Source organism: Polypterus senegalus, chromosome 17 (genome assembly GCF_016835505.1).
Source record: "Polypterus senegalus isolate Bchr_013 chromosome 17, ASM1683550v1, whole genome shotgun sequence".
In the NCBI taxonomy this organism is placed as follows: domain Eukaryota; kingdom Metazoa; phylum Chordata; class Cladistia; order Polypteriformes; family Polypteridae; genus Polypterus; species Polypterus senegalus.
In genome coordinates this window covers 88,271,302-88,292,446 of record NC_053170.1, presented here as the reverse complement: position 1 = coordinate 88,292,446, position 21,145 = coordinate 88,271,302, and the positions used below count along the sequence as shown (strand labels likewise).

The following is a 21,145-nucleotide window of genomic DNA, read 5'->3' as shown; positions in this document are numbered from 1 at the left end:
GAAAAGAGACAGCAAAATGTTCACCATAAATAGTTTTAGATCATCAGTAACAATCTAGCCTCACTAGGGAGGCGTCGTTCATTCATGGAGAAGGAGAAGGCGAGCACGTAACATGAGGGGAAGTGTGGCAATGAGCTGACCTCACCCACGCTCGGTCCCAAATAAGTCAGAAGTGGATAATAAAAATAAAGAGGCGTTTGAAGCCCTGCCAAGTGCAGCACAGGGTTAAGCAAATTCTAAGAGGCCCTTTTCTTATTACTGTATGTATTCATCAGCACCCAGCCTGATGGTCTCGCTTGTAACATTTTTTCATTTTGCCATCCATGCTTTAACGTTTCCATATAGAGAATACTGTATATGCACTTATGTGCAAAGTAAAATATATGCACTGCTGAAGTTTTATTATAAAGTACAATCTGTATCATCATATCCGAGTAGAGTCACTGGGGATGAGGGGCTTTAAGGGTGGACGTGACAACATCTGCCAATGTTTGCTGCAACAAAAGGAAAATCATCAGAGGCCAGAGTGACGAGACAAACGGCAGTAGCTATCCACACACACACACTACTATCATCAGATTTTATCTTTGCTTTCTTCTGTTTATAGTTCCTGTTTTCATTAAGATCAGTGAAAGAGCTAAAAATAAGTTCCGGACAGGCAACGTTTGATGTGAAGCTGGAGAACCTTTGCTTTTTAAAGGGTTGTTGAATACTGAAAAGTCATAAATTAGTACATCTGGCACTGACAATGGGCTTTAATTTCACAAAATTAAATTAATTTGGAATTTGGTGGAATACATCTTAGTAAACATAACATAACAATCTGAAATTGGCTTAATCCAATCATAGGATACAGGGTGTCAGATATCTATACTGTGGTGTGCTGGGCCAGTAACATCACTTCAAGAGAGGTCCACCAGATCAACAAGCTAATTAAAAGGACAAGCTTAGTTATAGAATGCACTTTGGACCCCCTGGAGGTCGTAACAAAGGAGAGAACGAAAACAAAACTGAGTGCCATTATAAACAATGCTGCACATCTTCTCCGTGACACTCTTGACACTGAGGACTTTCAGCCAACAAATTATTCAACAGAAGTGTGTCAAGGAACGCAACTGGGGGGTCCTTCATACCAACAGTAATATGCCTGGATATCACTTCATTGGGACTGTGAGAGTCAAGTCAGATGTTTTCTTTCTTGTTTAATATTGTTTCTATCTATCTATCTATCTATCTATCTATCTATCTATCTATCTATCTATCTATCTATCTATCTATCTATCTATCTATCTATCTATCTATCTATCTATCTATCTATCTATCTATCTATCTTTCTATCTATCTATCTATCTATCTATCTTACTTATAGTGCCTTTCATATAAATCTATCTACTGTATCTATGCATTGGGTGTAAGCAGGAAAGAGCCCTAGACAAGGTGCTAGTTAATTGCAAGACTCCATCTCACACAAACACACACACATAGGCTCACTATCAAGTCACCAGTTACCCTAAAATGGCAGTTTTGTTTAAATATTGGAGGACATTTAGAGGATTTCCCACTAATGCACGGACAGACTGTGCCGACTTCACACAGGAATTGGGATTTAAGCCTAGGATCCAGAATCTGGGTGGGAGGCAGAAAAACTCTCCACTGTGCCACCCATAATGAAATGAATTTGTCAGATTGGTGCTGTGGCTATTAGATGGACATGTCATAATACAATATGGCCTGATAATATACTTAAGAGCACATCTTAAAAGTTCTTGTGCCTTGCCCCATTCTGATGCATTTTCTGCCTACCACTGTTTAGCACTATTACCCCATCTAAACCAATCACCATGCTCCTTATCCATTTCTGAAAGTGGCTTACAGACTGGCATCATCATTTCCTTCATGCAGAAGCTTACCATGGAGACTCCACAGGGTAGTGTGCTGAACCCTCGCTCCTACTCCTTATTCACCTGTGATTGTGTTTAGTGTTATGGACTACTTTTAACTAAATGATCTGAAATGTTGTAAATGTTTGCTTTTTGCTAGCACAACTATACATATTAAGATAATCCATCCACCCAATATTCATATATTATTATTACCGCATATTATTCACTTATTCTTGTGGTGCCTGCAGCCATTGGCAGCAACCTCTCTCAGGACATCTAGTAGTTCATAACTGAGATGGACCAGAGCAGGTTTCTCCGGGAACTCCTCACAGCCACCATTACTTTTCCCTTACACTACTCAGCAGAGCTGATGTCACCTGTCCTGGCCTCTCAAACAAAAATACGTCCTACCTCCTGTCCTTCTCTCAATCACCCATATCTTTTGTTTTCATTTTCTTTCCTTTTTTTGACTCCTCTAGCACTTCCATTTTTTAAACTGTGGCAACCCCGAGCTGATGCTCGTTAATTACAGTTAATTACACATTGTAATGAACTAAATACGAGCGATTGAACACAGTCACATGTGAGCCACTTATCAATGGTAGATAAGCTACTGGGAAAGTGTGCTTAAAAACTTCTTGAATCAATAAATAAATCAACACATTAAAACACACCCTTACATGACTTGTCACACATAATTCTGTATATATATGTAATATTTTCTTTTACATGGAGCTAAACCTTAGGCTCAGCCATAACAGTTGTGGACTGAAGTCATTTATGGATGTAGCACATTCTCAAGTTATTGCAACATGTGGGGAGTGCCCGGGGGTTTTGTCTTTTTTTCTTTATCTGTTCTTTGTTATCATTGCTATTCTATTTTTTTCTCATAATTAAAAAAAAACATATAAAATAAGTAAATATATTTTGGTGTTTTCTATGCGCAAGTGTATGCTATTTTCCATTTAATTTCCAATAAATCTGTACTCCACAACCCTAAATAGGACTGAATGGTCTTGAACCCGTTGAATCATTACAGAGGGATATGGACAGCAGGCAGACTTTGGTAGATTTGTGGCAGATAAAATGTAATGAAAGTAAATGTAACATATTTCATTTAGGAAGAAGAAATGTTAGTTTTGAAGACAAGAAAATCCAAAGTACACCTTCTGAGAAGGACCTGGGAGTCGTAGTGGACTCGTCACTATCTACATCCAGACAGTATACAGAAGCCACTAAGAAAGCTAACAGAATGTGAGGTTATATAGCGCCCTGATGTGTGAAGTGCAAGTCCAAAGAAGCTATGCTGAAGTTATATGACACACTGGTGAGGCCTCATCTGGAGTCCTGTGTGCAGTTTGGGTCTCCAGGCTACAAATATGACATAACAGCACTGGAAACAGTCCAGAGAAGAGCGACTAGGCTGATTGCAGAACTACAGGGGATGACTTATGAGGAAAGATTAAAAGAGCTGAGCCTTTACAGTTTATGCAAAAGAAGATTAAGAGGAGACCTGACTGAAGTGTTTACAATTATGAAAGAAATTAGTCCAGTGGATCTAGAGTCTCTTTAAAATGAGTTCAACAAGAGCACGGGGACATAGTTTGGAACCTGCTAAGGGTAAATTTCATACAAACTTTTGAACTAGGGTATAGTACAGTGTTGGTCATTATTTAGAAAGTTTTTCATCACACAGAGAAATGAAGACATACGGTGTCAAGACTAGCCCTCTCATGGGGGATACTGGCAAACCCCGACAAGAAAGGGCCTTGGAAAATCTTTAAAAAGAAAAAGGTTTATTTTCCAAAAGGTCCTGAGGCTCTGCAGAACTCAAATGAGATGCCTGAAGAGGCAAGGCAAACACACACAGCAAACAGAATCCAAAGGCGTAGTCAAAAAACAGAGCAGTGGTTCAAAAATCAAGAGACAAAGTCGCAATACAGAATCTGAAGATGTTGTCGATAAACAGAGCAGGGGGTCGCAAATCTGGGAAATCACAAGGCAAAGACAAGAAACACTCCACTCCCTAGAAATTAACTGCCAGAAACTATGGAAGGCCCTTCCATAAGCAGGGTGTAAGGACGTTCCTGGCGGTGACTTACAGGTTGCCACTACCCATAAATCACATGATTCATAACCTTGGCCTGTTCCCCTTACAAATAAACATAAAAAACCCATATATATATATATATATATATATATATATACTCAACAAAAAATAAACGTCCTCTGACTTTCAACTGTTTTTACTTTCAGCAAAATTAATGTGTAAATATTTGTATGAACAGTAAAAGAGTCAACACCATAAGACCTAAACTAAAAATGTTTCACAATGTGTCCCTGAATGAAGGGAGGCTCAAAATCAAAAGTACCAGTCAGTATCTGGCGTGGCCACCAGCTGCTTGAAGTACTGCAGTGCATCTCCTCCTCATGGACTGGACCAGATTTGTCAGTTCTTGCTGTGAGATGTTACCCCACTCTTCCACCAAGGCACCTGCAAGTTCCTGGACATTTCTGGGGGGAATGGCCCTAGCCCTCACTCTGCGATCCATCAGTTCCCAGATGTGCTCAATGGGATTGAGATCCGGGCTCTTCCACTGCTAGGATGATCAGCTGTCCTTCCTGTCTCCCTGTAGCGCTGTCTTAGGCGTCTCACAGTGCGGACATGGCAATTTATTCAGCAGTCCTCATGCCTCCCTGCAGCATGCCTAATGCACGTTCACGCAGATGAGCAGGGACCCTGGGCATCTTTCACAGTCGGTAGACAAGTCTCTTTAGTGTCCTGCGTTTTTAGAACTGTGACCTTAAATGCCTACTTTCTGTAAGCTGTTAAGGTCTTAACGACCATTCCACATGTTAATTAATTGATTATGGTTAATTGAACATGCATGGAAAACATTGTTTAAACCTTTTACAATGAAGATCTGTAAAGTTATTTGGATTTTTAAAACATTATTGTTGAAATACACAGTCCTGAAAAGGGACGTTTCTTTTTTTGCTGAGTATATATATATATATATATATATATATATATATATATATATATATATATATATATATATATATATATATAACAGAAAAAAGAAACTTGAATACAAATAAATGATACAAAATTAGACAAAACAAGCAAGAAATACCACTGTGAACCCCAGCCAGGGGACAAACATGACACATAGTAGTGTGGTAGAGAGTACAATTTGCTGGACCTTCAAACTTGATGTTATTCAAGAAGGAATGAGGTGAACAGAATTGGTGATTTTATTGGGCTGGATGGCCTGTTCTTGTCAAAGTTTTTCTAATCATTTCATATCATGAAAGTTTCTAAATGTTCTGTCACTATTTTAGATCCTAAAACACTGTATCTGTGTATTAGTATTACTTACAAAATTTAAATCTAAACCATTTGCACAATACAATATCACATATTCTGTTGTTGCTTTCTCATAAACCAGCATGGTGGCCAACTGGTACCTACTGCTGTTCTACTGTTCTTGAGACCTGAGATCAATTTCCAGATTGTTGGTCTTCTTCAGGAGCTCCAGTTTGCTCCCACATCTCCAGGACGTGTATGTTATGCTTATTTGTGACTGTAAATAAACTTCATGTGTTAATTATATGCATGTGACCTGCAACTGGGGTTACTTTATGGATTGCACCCAGTGTTGTTTGGGTAGACTCCATTCCCCTTTGACCCTCAGGCTCAGAAAATGAATAATGAGATGTATGATTTTTATTAAGTAATGTTGTTGAGTCAGATGAGGTGGCTCGGGTATCTGATCAGGATGCCTCCTGGATGCCTCCCTGGTGAGGTGTTCCGGGCACGTCCAACCGGGAGGTGGTCCCGGGGAAGACCCAGGACACGCTGGAGGGACTATGTCTCCCGGCTGGCCTGGGAATGCCTTGGTTTTCTACTGGAAGAGCTGGAAGAAGTGGCCGGGGAGAGGGAAGTCTGGCTTCTCTGCTTAAGCTGCTGCCCCCACGACCCGACCCCGGATAAGCGGAAGAGGATGGATGGATGGATGTTGTTGAGCAGCTTGGGGTCAGTTTAGAGTTACTGATAATGCTAACACATCCAGCTGGAAGCAGAGTCAGCGTCACCATTAAGGCAAATTAAGCATTTGCCTAGGGCTCAGATCATAATGGAGGTAAACACCCAGCTGCACGGGTTAGCTACCGAACAATCAGTAGGCACGCTGATAAGCTTGGCGTAGGGCACAAAATAACCTATCTCTGGCACTAGGTGGAAGAAAACCACAAAACACATGAACACAAACAATATAGTAACTGGCTGAGAATCAAAGTCATTTCTTTGCAATTTTAAGACAGCAGTAGTAGCCATTGTGGTACTTTTAACACACAGTATAAAAAGACCATAAATACAAATTATGAAAATTCTGTGATAATCCGTCAAAGCAAGCAATATGAAACAAAGCTGACATTTGCTAACAGCTTGACTGACTGTCTCCAAATAATCCTGAATGATGAGATTTTTCATTAAAACAAGATGGTGAACGGTCTGATCCCAGAGTACCAACAGAAGACACGAGGAGGATCTGGTAACGAGCAGGCTTACCTCTGTTAAACTGAGAGGCCGGGTGATGTCCATCTAACTCTCGTAAGATAGCGTGGATGCTCCGGAGAATGTCAGACTCTGTGACTGCCATGACGCCAGGGCTGACTATGTAAAATATGAAAGAGAAACAATCAACACCAGTGCACAGTATGGTGGTCACTGCATTGTGCTAGAGACCAAAGGAAGAAAGCGGAAAGCGACAGCTGGAATGTGATCAGAGAGAGGGGGGTCCCGTCTGCCTCTTAGAGCCTCAGAATGAGTGTAAATGAAGGAAAGAAGCTCCTGTGTGATGATTAAAACAAAAAAAAAAACTGACTTCATAAAGAAGGGCGAGGTTGAAGAGCAGCTCACACTTCCCCACAGTTTCTCTGTGTTCAGTATTGACAGAAGTAAAAAGCCAAAAAAAGGAATCAACTGGTGAGCTTAGTGCCACAGTGTTCATTTTTTTAATCTTAGGATGCTGTGTTTTGGACCTTTAGGGTTGTTGCTACTACATGATTTGAACAGTACTTGTCATTAAGATTTCCAATTCCTAAAAAACAAAATTATTCTTTCTGGGTAGCTCACCTTCAACAGAGAAAAGTTCCAGCATACAGATGAGTGAAGTGCCATGTGCTACCGCTTAAGATTTACCTGCTACAGTGGGACTTGCAGGACCCCAGTAGAAGAATTGACTCTAACTTGCATGATGGTGCCAAATAAGCTGCACCTGCAAGAAAGAAGAAACCATAGTTACAGCAAAAGAATTACACTTTGGCCACCTTTGACTTCAATAATGTGCAATGAAAATTTAGGTAAAGTGCTGACAGGTGGCAAGTCCTGTCCACCAGAAATGGGTCATAATGTCAGGAAAGCTCCTTTTGAAATGGCCGCCATGTCTATGAATGTTGACTAAAGCACAAACTCCAAAACCGCAGAGCTCAGTGCCAGAATATTTACAACATCTATAAAACGTATTCACGTTTTATTGTGATACAACCTTGAATCCCAGTGGATTTGTCGTTTTTGACAAAAGAAAATGACCCTTTAATGTAAAAGTGAGGGCAGATCTCTCGCAACATGGCTTACATTAATTACAAATATAAAACACAAAATACGTCAGAATTCATCCCTTTCACATCTGTATTTAGTAGTGCCACACACACGCACGCGTGAATAGGAGGGAATTGAAGCGACCATGTGAAAGTAATTCCATGCCAGGCCAGGGTGCACTAAACCTAATTCTGTTATCTCTACAGACCGAACACGGGAAATCTGGTCTGATTCCACATTGATGATGTCACTTCTGATTTTGGCGCAAAGAGTGATGTCACTTCTGGTTCCAGCACCAAGAATGATGTCACTTCCGGTCCCGGCACCAAGTTTCCTACTACAGTTCTAATATATACACCTAGGGCGACAACCATGAGTGAATTTTGTGCCAAACTGGGCGAGAACAATTAGGCGGCTCCCTGATCTCAACCAATCCAAAGCCTCGTGAGGGCGGAGCTCAAAGTAGGGGTGAGGATGTTGCTCTGCAAAGTCTAGAAGTGCTCTTGTTAACCTAAGCAAGCTTCCGACTAGGATGAACCGTCTACAGCCGAAACGTCTCCTAAAAGAAAGACATAAATGTATGTCATGTGTGCAGAGCGCACGCTGCCCATTTGAAAAGTAAACATAACACATTGCAAGGGAAAAACCTTTTTGTAGTACCAGATTATAGAATGACATTCAACGGCACGAGTGGTAAATGTGAACGATATTTTGTCAAAGGTGCTGTGTGTGCTCTGTGCTCTTTAGTTACAAAGACAGTAGGAATCGATGCAAGCTTGAAAGCATTGACAGCTATATCCATGAAAATATGAACAGTAAAATATGAATTTGAAGTAAACGGTATGCCACACTCCATCAGAAGGAGTCCATCAAGAGAGCTGATCAAACAAAAAGCCACGGGAGATTCAGTGCTGAAAACACCTAAATCCACAAATCTGCTTGACGCCACCAGTAGATGCATTGATGAGGCTGCACAACATCCTCCTTCTGACTGCTCGTCTAAATGAGTAACTAAAGAAATTTAACATTACGGTCTAACTGGAAATGCAAACATGCCATGAGAAAATAGCCACAGCGTTTTATTATGTTGTATATCCATAGACTCAAAATAACTGAAATATATCATAACAGACGGAGGCCCTTCTCAAACGTATGGAGCCGAGCAGCTGCGGCTGTCTACATGTGTGTCTGTCTGTCTGTCTCCACTGTCACAGCGCTCATCACAACGTGCAAATTAATTATTACATTTCAATTACTTTTGTGCTACTGAGCTCCTGAATGGATAACAGACATTTTACCTTTGCATTTTCTCTCTGCATCAAGCCTTTTATTCATTATCTTTGTTTCTGTCCCAGAATCCCCGGCGGTTGTTTAAAATGCACGGACTGGAGAAATTTGGCTGACGAGTGTCTCAGGGAGAAACCCTGCTTGTATGGCCCTTGCCGCTCAGGATTTTGTGGCAGTTCACTACCCACTTTTTAGCAGGTGGTCCCCAGATGCGATTTGTCACTCTGGCCCCCCGCAAGACTACTATTCTCCTTATGTACGACTGTATGGGTTCTTTCAGGGTACTCAACTTTTCCCAAAAACCCAAAAGACATGCATGGTACTGTGATCATGTGTGTGAGGGTGTGTTACATTCTGTCACTTCCCAAATGGGGCATCAACAGGTCGATTGACTTATTCAGGGTGGCACAGTAACTGGTGATTAGGACAGAAACTTGCATTTATCTAAGCCACACTGCTTAACATTTTCAAACTTTACAGCTAAAAATCCTATAAAAATGAATCCTGCAAGGTCTCACCTTTTTATGCTAAAGTACCACATACTCTGTATGTTTCAAGATATATTCATGTTTGCTTTGAAAACGGTCTTGTGATGGCATCTGCTGTGAAATGTGCGATTTAAGTGATTCTCTAATTCAATCATGTCCAGACCCACATGAAAGTGGATTTCATTCCACCTGCTGTCACAGTCAATGCTTCACTCCTCTTATTTTTAACTAATATCACTGTTTAATGGGCTATGATTGATGTAAGACATACTGAAATATTTGTATTTCGCCCACTACTTGAAATAATTACATTTTCTTTGTAATTCACCGTTTTCTACAGAGTTTGCTCCCTTAATTTCTTCACAAGCAGAGAAACAAAAACACCAGGGAAGGAACAGCTTTCCTTTAGCCTTCAATCAATGTGCTTACAGGCACACATAACTCGTAGAAACCATTTTTCGAAAATGACATGTAAACCATATTCTAATAAGTGAAACCAGGTTAACAGTCGTAGATTTTTTTTTCCACGAGTAACTAGGTGGCATCCCAAGCCCCGACACTCCAGCAGTAATGTCACCTGTACTTCAGAATTTGTCACCCACCTGAAGCTAAGCATGTTCAGGCCCGGCCAGAAATTAAATGGGAAAGCTTGGGTTGCTGCTGAAAGAGGTGTTGGCGATTCCAGCAGGGGACACCCACCCCGTGGTTTGTGTGTGGATCCCAATGACACAGTGCAGTGATAGGGAAACAGTTCTGTAAATATGGTGCCGTCAAACCGAGGTCCTGACTTTCTGTGGTCATTAAAGTTCCCTAGGCATCCTTTACTCTGGTATCCTGGCTACATCGTCCATCACGGCCTAGTCCATTCTGGTCCCCTAAACACCCCCTGTCTCTAACTGTTTAAGTATCCCTCTGCCCCCTTAGCCACCTAATAGCTAATGTGTGATGAGCGTACGGGTGCAAAAAATGTCTGCCGTCGCATGATCCAGGTGGGTACTGCAAATTGATGGTGGTTGAAGTGGCTCTGCACTATGTAAAGCACTTTGAGCAGTGAGAAAATCCTTATATATAATTTGATACTATTCCTATATATGGTGTTCATGTCAATACCCCGTATGTATGGTGTTCGCATCAATACCTCGACAAGTTAGAACCATGCAATAGGACTCTGCCACTGTAGTTAGAGCATAACGTGGCAGACGCGGAAGCAGTATTGCATGATTGGCTCAGAATGTTCGAATGCTTCAGTGACACCACAGGACGGCCAAGTACAGTAAGTCGGTGTTGGTTTGAGCAGATAACAGTAAGTTCGGTTGGTTTTTGGAACGCTGGTTTGGTGGGGTGTACTTTCCAGAACTAACATCGTCGACTGACTTAAACCCTTCGACAGCTCTGGAGCCGTAAAGTAATTTAGAGCTGAGTTCATGTCTCGCAGCCTCGTTTAAACAGGAAACTCTTCATTACATCAGGCGAAAAAGTCTATTTTAAACACAAATCAGTGCCATGATAACAAAATCATTTCAAGGACTTAACAAAACAAATAATTCTTTGCAGAGAAAGTATGGATTTCACAAACGTAGAATTTGTAGCCCGATTCGATCTATAGTATACTATAAATGTAAAGAATTATTACTCTTGTAACCATCTTATTAGACGTGACTCCTCACTGAAATGACCTAACTATATAAGTGGTCAAAAAATTATTCTATTGGAAACCCTTTCTATTAGAATTGGTCCAGGTTTGTCTCCATTAAATACACCACTCAATCAATTATGCCAGCTCAGTTACAGTATATTGACATTTTATAACATAAAACCACACATCGATGAAAACATAAAAGTCTTTAAGTTCGATTGTAAATTGACAGACAAACAGACATTTTCTAACCCACTGTGTCCTGAACAGAACGCGGCAGGTACTGAAGCCAATCCCAGCTAGCATAGAGTGCAAAGCAGAAATAAACTCTGGACAGGGTGCCAATCCATCTCAGAGTGAACAAACACGGCAACAACACACTGGTGCCAATTTAGGATCGCCAGTTCACCTAATCTGCATGTCGTTGAACTGTGGGAGGAAACCCACACAGACACAGAGGGAAAAGGCAAACTCCATGCAGGAAGGGCCCGGGATGTGAACTCTGGTCATCTTACTGCAAGGCAGTGGCATGACCACTGCACTATTATGCCTCCCGATCATAAATTGTCCTATCCCAATAAATCCTTAATCTTGTGGATGCTTGCCGGCCCTTACTTCAAGTTCAAATTCTTTTGTCCTAAACATTCTCATATTCAAATGGAAGAATTGGAGCTCACCTGGGGTCAGTCCCTTTCTAAGGCTATTCTTTCCAACCTGATGAGAGAACATGCCTTCCAAATGTGACCTATTTTTAATTACTCCAGCAGTCACTTTCTCTATGGTGGCCAACCTAGAACAAATTAAGGGGTCTCCTCCTGCAAATTCTCTTGCAGTTTCTGGGAGCACAGACAATAATAGGAAAAGGGTTTATATAATAAAAATATTATATATATATATATATCTATCTATATATATATATATATATATATATATATCTATCTATATCTACAGTAGACCCCCTCAAAGTGGCGAATTTTTCCTTAGAACCTAACTAATAATTGTTAGCTGAAACCGCAAATATCCTCCGCAATTTGTATGGCTTTTTTCATGGCAATACTGTACTGTAGAGAGAACAGGAAGCAGCTGTAGAGAAAACAGTGACTTGGGATATTGAAAGTAGCCAATAGAATTTGAAACTGCAACTCCCAGCAGTCCCTGCACTGGCTCTGATTGGTCTTTCTGCTGAGGGTGCTGGGGCTGTTGAGGTCAAAGGATGTCAACACGGCTTTTAAAAGGGGGCCAGTGACCAAAAGCAAAAAAAAAAACTTTTTGTAATTTGTGTTTCAAGTTCCTGTCTGTCTGCCTTCTGTTGGGTTACCTGTACTTATTCATTTTGTCCTGGATTGTTTCATGCATCTGGATTGTCTGCCATCTGCCTGTGTACATGAGGACTGTAAGTGAATTCATGGCCATCCTGCAAAGAAATGAGCACTCCTGAACCTGTCCATCCGTCTTCTCCATTTCAGGAACTACCACTAGGGCTATCTGTACACTCCCATTCAGCATGTGGATCTCTGGACTATCTATTTTCATCATTATATTTCATCCGTTGCCGTTTTTCATGAACTTTTTCATGATTTACTGTGTGTGTTTTGTTTGTGCTTTGTTGTATTTAATGTTTAATCGCCGTAAGGGGAACAGGGGTGGTATCGTAGTTTTCTTATTTAATTTGTTTTCATTACATTCCTTATTTGCTGTTTGATTACCGGTTTCCTTTGTTTTTGTCTCTCAAGGCTGGGTGCGTCCCTGGAATTTCCACCATAAAAATAAATAAATCACCGTCTTCTCGATTGCGGCTTCTCGCGCGCCACTATGCTCACTTGAAAGCCTGAACAGTACCTGTCCTTTTTAGCTGATTGCTTTGTTTCTCGCTCTCCTCCCCCAGACATTCTCTGCTCCTGTTTGGGGTTGTGCTCCTCTATGATGTTTGTCTATTGTTTAATTGATAACTAACTGCATAGTGAGCTCCTTTTACTTCTGAAAGAGACATGTTTGTTTGAAGTGTTTGAATTAAATTCCTGTCTCTACAATCTCCTGTGTTTCTGTGCAATTCTGTTACCCAAGAGGCACTAAGACTAGCCTACAAGCATCAGTGCTTACCTCTGTGATGCTTGCGTGCAGCCAGTTCAAGCGCAGTTGGCTCGGTGATTTACATCCATGGCGTCAGTTGCACTTCGTACATATTGTTCCAGTAGCTTTTTAAATAGTTTTTACAGTTCATTAGCAGTGTGTAAAATGATCAGTGGTGCAGTAATTGTGATGGTCTTTGCATAAAAAATTAAAATTTCACTTTTTCTTTGTTAATTGTGACGTTTACTTAAAGTGCAGCAAAAAAAGTATTTAGCGTCCAGGGATGCATTAACCCCCAAGTATGTGGCAGTTTAAGGGTTAAAACCCCAAGATGCCAATGAAACGAGCTGCACCGTCTAAGGCTTCTGGCAATGAAAACGCGCTTGCATGAATTATAGTACATATAACGGTAACATTGGTATTTTACATTCTAGCACTGCGGGAGACATAGCAGTACAGTATACAGGTTTACCTTTACATTCTTTATTTTTAGGTAATGTAAATTAAAGTATAGTTTATACTATGAAAATATGCATTTTTTTAACCACATCCAAAATTTGTTGTTTTTCACAATTCGCGGGTGCTCTAGGAACGTAACCCCCGTGGATTTTGAGGGTGTACTGTATATCTACTGTATCTATCTATATATATATATATATATATATATATATATATATATATATATATATATATATATATATATATATATATATATATATATATATATATATATGCACAGTGTATATACATGCACTTGTACACGGCCCTTTTTCTCAATTGTTATGTAGCTTGGTTACACTCTAACCCCAAATCCAGGGTTCACAAAGAAACAGAAATACAATTCCAACTACTCGTCAATCTTCCAAAACGAGATTTATTCTCCTCCTCTTGGAACTCTGACTCTTCTGGGTAGTTTCTTTATACCAGACCCTGGAGTACTTCTGGTTCTACAACATGCATAAGAATATAATAAATTTGACAAATGAGACTAGACCATTCAACCCATCAGGACCTTTTGTTTAACTGATAGCTCAGCTGTCCAACATCTCCTTCAGATCCCACAACTCTCTGTGTCAAGAAGTGCTCCCTGGCTTCAATCCTAAATGCACTTCCCCTTAATTTCCACTGATGTCCTCAAGTAAGGGATTCACCCTTAAGCTGAAAGAATGCTGCTGGATCTACTTTATCAATGCCTATGAGGATTTTTGAAGACCTGGATTAGGTCCCCATGCAGTCTCCTCTGCTCAAGATTTAACAGGTGTAATTCACTGAATCTGTCAGAGCAGGTCACGTCCATAAGTCCCATGATGCACGTGATTGTTCTCCTCTGCACAGCTTCAAGTGCTGCTATGTCTTTTAAACACCGGCATTATGCCCTCACGTTGTCTCCTGGTCTGTTTGTCAAAGTAGGATGTATCCTTAAGTCCCATGATGCACCTGGTTGCTCTCCTCTGCACAGCTTCAAGTGCTACTATGTCTTTCTTGTAGCGTGGACACCAGAACTGCACACAGTAATCCAGATGAGGTTTTACAAGTGTATTATATAGTTTGAGCCTAAAGAGCATAACGTTTGAGCAGCACTGCACTTCTGGGTCAGGTGGAACCTCCTTAAAATGGTGAAGTCCTCTCCTGGAAGTATCCCCTGGCAGCACCTAAGGAAACCAGCATTGTTGCTCCTTGGGAATACAACTCAAAGTCTGAGAAGTTTTGAACTGCCTATGTTGCCACTTGGCATACTGGGGGATCAAACAGCCCTGTCTCCCTCTGTCCTTCCTTCATGTCATAGGGTTGTTACTTTTCCCAGTCAGGACACTCATCTACTGACATTCTTTGTTCTTAATGAGGACCTCATAGTCATGTAACTAATCATCCATCCCAGCTTAGCCCACTGAAGGACTGGCGGTGTGTTCAGGGGTTATTCCTTCCTTGTGCCTTATGCTAGCTGGAATAGGCTCTGGCACCCACTGCGACCCTGTTCAGGGTGAATCTGGTTAGACAATAACTGACTGACATCCCAGCCCATCCTGCCTTCCATCAAATTGTGTAAAATATAAAAACACAGAATACAGTAACAGTCCGGGACACAAGTTGCATGAGCCTTGAGATAGACAACTAAATAATGCGACCATTTAAAAGTAAGCATGACATACAGATTTTGAAATTGGTTGGAATGAAAATCTATAGCCACGGGAGTCCCCCAGGACCAAACTTGGAAACCACTGCCCTGATTCTGTATAGTGCCACCCAGAAACAGACATTGGGCTAAGGAGGCAGCACAGTCTTGGTTCAGTTCATGGTGTGAGCAGATGCTCTTGAAGGCGCTCATGAATGCTGGCGCCCACAGGTCCAGGCGCTCGAGGTATCAGAAGTGCTGTGCTGCAGGAACTTCCCCAATTGCTGATAGGCAAGCAAGAGAGGTCAAGCTGATGCAATGTTAGACAAAAGAAGGCTTACGTAATAAGGAAATCAAAACTGTATTTTTATTTCCCAGAACTGTACTCTTTCCAGAAACATATTGTAAAGAAAAGCCAAGCAAAATGACACCTTTTATTGGCTAACTAAAAAGATTACAATAGGGAAGCTTTCAAGGCAACTCAGGCTCCTTCTTCAGGCAAGATGTAATACAGAAACTGAAGTTTCCTGTGTTTATATCCACACACTAGGACAAGAAACAACATTGGTAAATCTTTAAATGAAAATTTTTAAATATAAAAAATTAATAGGTTCATTCAGGCTAAGATTAATTAAACAGGAGAGAGAGGAACAATGTTTCTTGTCCTAGTGTGTGGATATAAACACATGAAACTTCAGTTTCTGTATTACATCTTGCCTGAAGAAGGGGCCTGAGTTGCCTCGAAGCTTCCATATTGTAATCTTTTTAGTTAGCCAATAAAAAGTGTCATTTTGCTTGGCCTTTCTCTACATTCATAATGGCTAACACGGTACAACACCCTAGTACTACAGAAATATTTTTAACTATAACTTCTAAAGGATTTAGTGGTAATTCCAGAAATGTACTTACATATTTTATTAATACAGCATGCAATGCCTTTGACCTAAAAAGCTCATTTTGTGCTGCACAGTGACATTTTCTGGATCCTCCTTTTGTAATTTTAATTTTTTTTTCATGTTGTCTAAGTGTAGTACGGACTGTGCAAGTAAACATAAAAGTTTCTGAGTAAAAGTATGTCCTCATTTTCACTTTGTTGGTATGAATAATTTTCATATATGCTACAGCGCATACTGAGTTTTTAGAACATGAGAACAATCTGGACGAGAACAGGCCATTCAGCCCATCAAAGCTCGCCAGTCCTATCAACTGAATTCTTCTAAAATAACATCAAGTCGAGTTTTGAAGGTCCCTGAAGTCCTCCTGTCTACCACACTACTTGGTCACCCATCCATCCTTCCTGCCATCCATCTTCCTAAGCTGCTTATCCAGGTAAATGTTATGGGCAGCTGGAGCCTCTCCAAGCAAATCTTGGGCTTTGGACTGCATGTTTCAATGTGCACATTTTATCTTTCATACAACTTTTGAATCTGTTGTCATTAGAACAATCTGGACAAGAATAGATCAACAAAGCTCACCAGTCCTATCCTCTTAACTCTTCTAAAATAACATCCAGCCAAGTTTTTAAAGTCCTACTGTCTACCACTCTACTTGGTCACTTATGACAAACCTTCCTAACGTGTGAAATTTACCCTTATCAAGTTTACAACTGTGTCTTGATGAACTCTTTTTAACGTCCTCGTCTTGATCCACTGGACTAGTTCCCTTCATTATTTTAAGCATTTCAGTCACTTCACCTCCTAAACTGAAAAGGCTCAGCTCTTTTAATGATTTCGGGACTCCCAAATTATGATACCATATATCTACACTTCTCGGTGTGATGAAAATATTTCTAAAGTTTGTATGAAATTTACCCTTAGCAGGATTCAAACTATGTCCCCATGTTCTTGTTGAACTCATTTTAAAGACTGACTCTAAATCTACGGGACAAATGTCTTTCATAATTTTAAGCACTTCAGTCATTTCTCCTCCTAATCTTATTTTTCTTAAACTGAAAAGGCTCAGCTCTTTTAATCTTTCCTCATAATTCATCCCCTGTAGCCCTGGAATCAGCCTAGTTGCTCTTCTCTGGACCTTTTCCAGTGCTGCTATTTCCTTTTGTAGCTTTGAGACCCAAACTGCACCCATTACTCCAGATGAGGCCTCACCAGTGCATTATAAAGGTTGAGCAGAAGCTCCTGTGTCTTGTACTCCACCCATCAAGGCGCTATATAACCTGACATTCTTTTAGCCTTCTCAATGGCTTCTGAACACTGTCAGTTAATAACGTAGAGGCCTCTTTGACTCCTAAATGCTTCTCATAAGACATACTTTCATTTTTCAGACCTTCCATTACTTTTTCATTTTTTCCTTCATGTGTGTAATACTTTGCATTTTCTGACATTGAATTTCATCTGACACAAATCTGCTCAAGCCTGTATGCTGTCTAGTCCCTCTGTAATGATTCAATGGATTTCCCGATTATCTGCCAACCTATCTATCTTGATATCATCTGCAAAATGAACCAGCGTGTCCCTTATGTTCCTACCTAAATAATTTCTATATACAGTATATATATATTAACAAGTTCAGATATACACTGAAGGAAAATCTGCATTTATCTGTCTAAATCGTTGTCCCTTATTCACAGCAGATTGGGCAGCCACTCTCTAACATCATCACATGTGCTAAATACATGAACGTCCTTTCTTGATGAAAAGTCTTGCAATGTCCACCCAAATAAAACAGTCCTCCAGGACCCCAAGTGTTTTCAAGTCTTATACACGCCAAGCTCTCAATGTGTGATATACAGCTATAGCAGAACATAATTATCTGGTGCTAAGAAAAGTGATAGCAGCCACTCAATCAGCAAGCCTTTGCATGGCTAATTTGGCCCAAGCCAGTTTCATTTGTCAAGCACTTCCACCGCTCACAGCAGAGCTGACTAAGCCCAAATGGTTTCACTTCAGTTTTATTGAGTGACAAAATGGTTGTTTTTTTTTACTGTCATCAATATACGTATATAAAATGTGAAGGACTGTATGTCTATCACGCAATTACTCGTAAACTACTGGAGCTAGAACCTTGGTCTTGGTCTGGATTGAAAACTTATGATTTGATATGTTCTGGTAATTCAAAAAATCTCAGGGAATGGCAACGTCGGAAAGCTGACCTGTGCTTGTGGGTTTCTTACAGCAAAAGTGATAAGCAAATGATGTGACTCTGCAGAAAGAAAAAGAAGACCAGCAACACCTGATGAGCAGCACAAAAATCACCAAGGCCGATGTCATAATGAAGAATACCATATTAGGAAGAAGAAGAAGAGCAGTGCTATTTGCTAAGCATCAACTGCGGGAATGCAAGAACAACAAAAATGGAAAAATGCATCTAACCAGAGGTCCACATGTAACTTCTAGGGCTAGAACCTTTATGTGACCGGAGGTCCGCGTGTAACTTCTAGGGCTAGAACCTTTATGCGACCGGAGGTCCGCGTGTAACTTCTAGGGCTAGAACCTTTATTTGACCGGAGGTCCATGTGTAACTTCTAGGGCTACAACTTTTATGCAACCGGAGGTCCACGTGTAACTTCTAGGGCTAGAACCTTTATGCGACCGGAGGTCCGCGTGTAACTTCTAGGGCTACAACCTTTATGTGATTGGAGGTCCACGTGTAACTGCTGGGGATAAAACTTTAATCCTAGTCTTGATTGAAAGCTTATGACCTGATATCTTGTGGAAATTCAAAAAATCTGGGGTAGTAGCAACCCCACCTGCACTCGTGAGGTTCTTACGGCAAAGTGATCAGCAAATGACACGACTTGGCAAAAAGAAAAAGAAGACTAGCAGATTACCAAATCTGGTTAAAAGATGAACAATGTCATGATAGAAATAAGAAAAAGTAGAAGCACCATCTGCTGAAGTGCGGGATACAGAATGCAAAAACAACAAAGACGGAGAAACAAAGGTCCACATATATCTGCTGGGGCTAAAACCTTCATCTTGGTCTTGATCGAAAGCTTATGACCTGATACTCTGTAGAAATTCAAAAAATTTGAGGTAGTGGCAACAGCAAAGTGATCAGCAAATCGAGTGATGTGGCAGAAAGAAAAAGAAGACCATCAACACAAGAACAAAAAAAAAAACATTGTAATAATAAGAAGAAGGTGAAAAACAGCACCATCTTCTAAGCATTAGGTGCAGGATACAGAATGCAGGGTCAACAAAGATGGAGAAACACGTGTGACTGGAGGTCTATGTCTTTCACTACTGTCATTTCAAATAGAAGTAAAATGAGTGCTATGATGGGCTGGCACCCTGCCCAGATGTTGTTCCTGCTATCACACACATGCGATTAGGGGACAGTCAATGGGCTCGATCGCACATGACAGCACAAGAAATGGGGACCGGGAACACGGTATTAAAACTCTTCTCTCCTTTGCATCTACAGGAAAACGGCAAAATAAAAAGCCCGTACCTCATTCAACACTCCGATCTCCACCAGCACCCACGATGAAGATAATTTCCTTCCCGACTCAATGGAATCACCTCACTTCTGGTCCCGTCTTAATGACTTCAGTTCCATCCACTGTTTCTGATATAATTTACGCCTCCCCCAATCATCTTCATATGCGTTCTTTCCATTTCCTCCTGTTTTTGATTTTTCTCTATAAAGTTTCTGCAACACCAGGTTTCTATGATTTTTCATTAAAATTTTGACCTGGTTAAGAATGACTGGATGCTCCAGCCAGTATACGGGGAGGCTCCCCAACTCTTAATCGATGTCATTTGTTTCATTTATCACAGTGCTTTGCACCCATTGCTTGATGGGATAGGCTCCAGCTGGCCATAAGTGGTGTTGATAAATCCAGCAGGGGATGCTTACCCTGTGGTCTATGTGTGGATCCCAATGCCACAGTGCAGTGACAGGGAGACCGTGCTATAGATATGGAGCTGTCCTTTGGATTGGATGTAAAACCGAGGTCCTGACTCTCTGTGGACATAAAAAATCCCTGGGCTTCTTTTGAAAAAGAGTAAGACCTACGGCCTTGTCCACTTCGGCCCCCTAAGCATCCCCTGTCCCTTACTGGCTAACTATCCCATTTACCACCTAATAGCTAATGTGTGGTGAGGGTACTGGTACTGGTGCAACAACGGCTGCCATTGCATCATCCAGGTGAGTTGTGGTTGAAGTTTACGCAAAAGGCTTTGATTACTGAGAAAAGTGCTCTATAGATTTAAAGAATTATTATGATTATTTGATATACCCACCCTTATTGCTAACACTTGGTCTGCAAACATGTGAATTCAGCAAAATTTGGTATTTGGACTCTTGGCTAGAACCAACTGTGTTTATGATTACAGAATCTGAGCAAACCCAAAGTTTTAAAAGCTGATGATTACAAACTTTTCTATCTACCATTATCTGAAGTGAACGTATGGTCAACTATATAACATACATCTACATAAAAGACAGATGCCAGATAATGCGCTGCCGATACAAATTTACAGTAAGTGAAGAACTTCACATGCAGCACAGGATATAAACTGACTGCTAATATGTAATAAAAAAGAAATGAGTGCCACTTTTTTCCTTTGATGGAAATATTGTGGTTCTTTGAGCCGACAGCTGGGCCAGCATGTGCACGTACTTAACTCTTTACACAAATTGACAGGTGTCTGCCCACATTAAAACCAGTGGAAGTGGCAGAAGAATTTCATGTGTGCTCTCTGACAGCCGAGAAGGCAACTGTAGGAGGGGAGATCTTCAAAAGCGTTGCCATGCCTAGCAAGACAGATGCAACAGATACAGATGGAGCAGCAATGCCTAGAAGGGGGGCAGCACACCCTGCAAGAGAAGGTAGTAATCCCACCAAGAAGAATAGCACTTGCTAAATACCCAAGGAAACTGTACACTTCTGCAAAATCCCGTCATTTGAGGAGCACTTTCTCGAGCATCGGTACTGTACAGAGCAGTGGTTGTCACATGTGGGTCGCGGACCACCAGTGGTCAAGTCGTCTGCAAGTTGACAATGATAAGGGCGAAACAACTCTTAAATTGTTCAGCTATGTTAGTCTGTTATATACATACTTAAGCATTTATTTTTAACACTCAAGGCTGCTACTAAAC

General features: G+C 40.8%; 1 protein-coding gene across 3 annotated transcripts in view; it reads right to left on the bottom strand.

The window, feature by feature from the left end:
• LOC120517756 (phosphoinositide 3-kinase regulatory subunit 6) overlaps positions 1 to 21,145 on the bottom strand; it is a 147,728-nt gene that overhangs the window by 61,623 nt on the left and 64,960 nt on the right. For 2 of the 3 annotated variants that reach the window (XM_039740221.1, XM_039740222.1), the window contains exons 2-3: positions 7,024 to 7,165; positions 6,457 to 6,561 (exon numbers count right to left, since the gene is read on the bottom strand). In XM_039740221.1, coding sequence (XP_039596155.1) covers positions 6,457 to 6,561; positions 7,024 to 7,048 — 130 coding nt within the window. In that variant the 5' untranslated portion in view covers positions 7,049 to 7,165. The remainder of the gene's footprint in view (positions 1 to 6,456; positions 6,562 to 7,023; positions 7,166 to 21,145) is intronic. The other variant, XM_039740223.1, reaches the window with a different exon arrangement.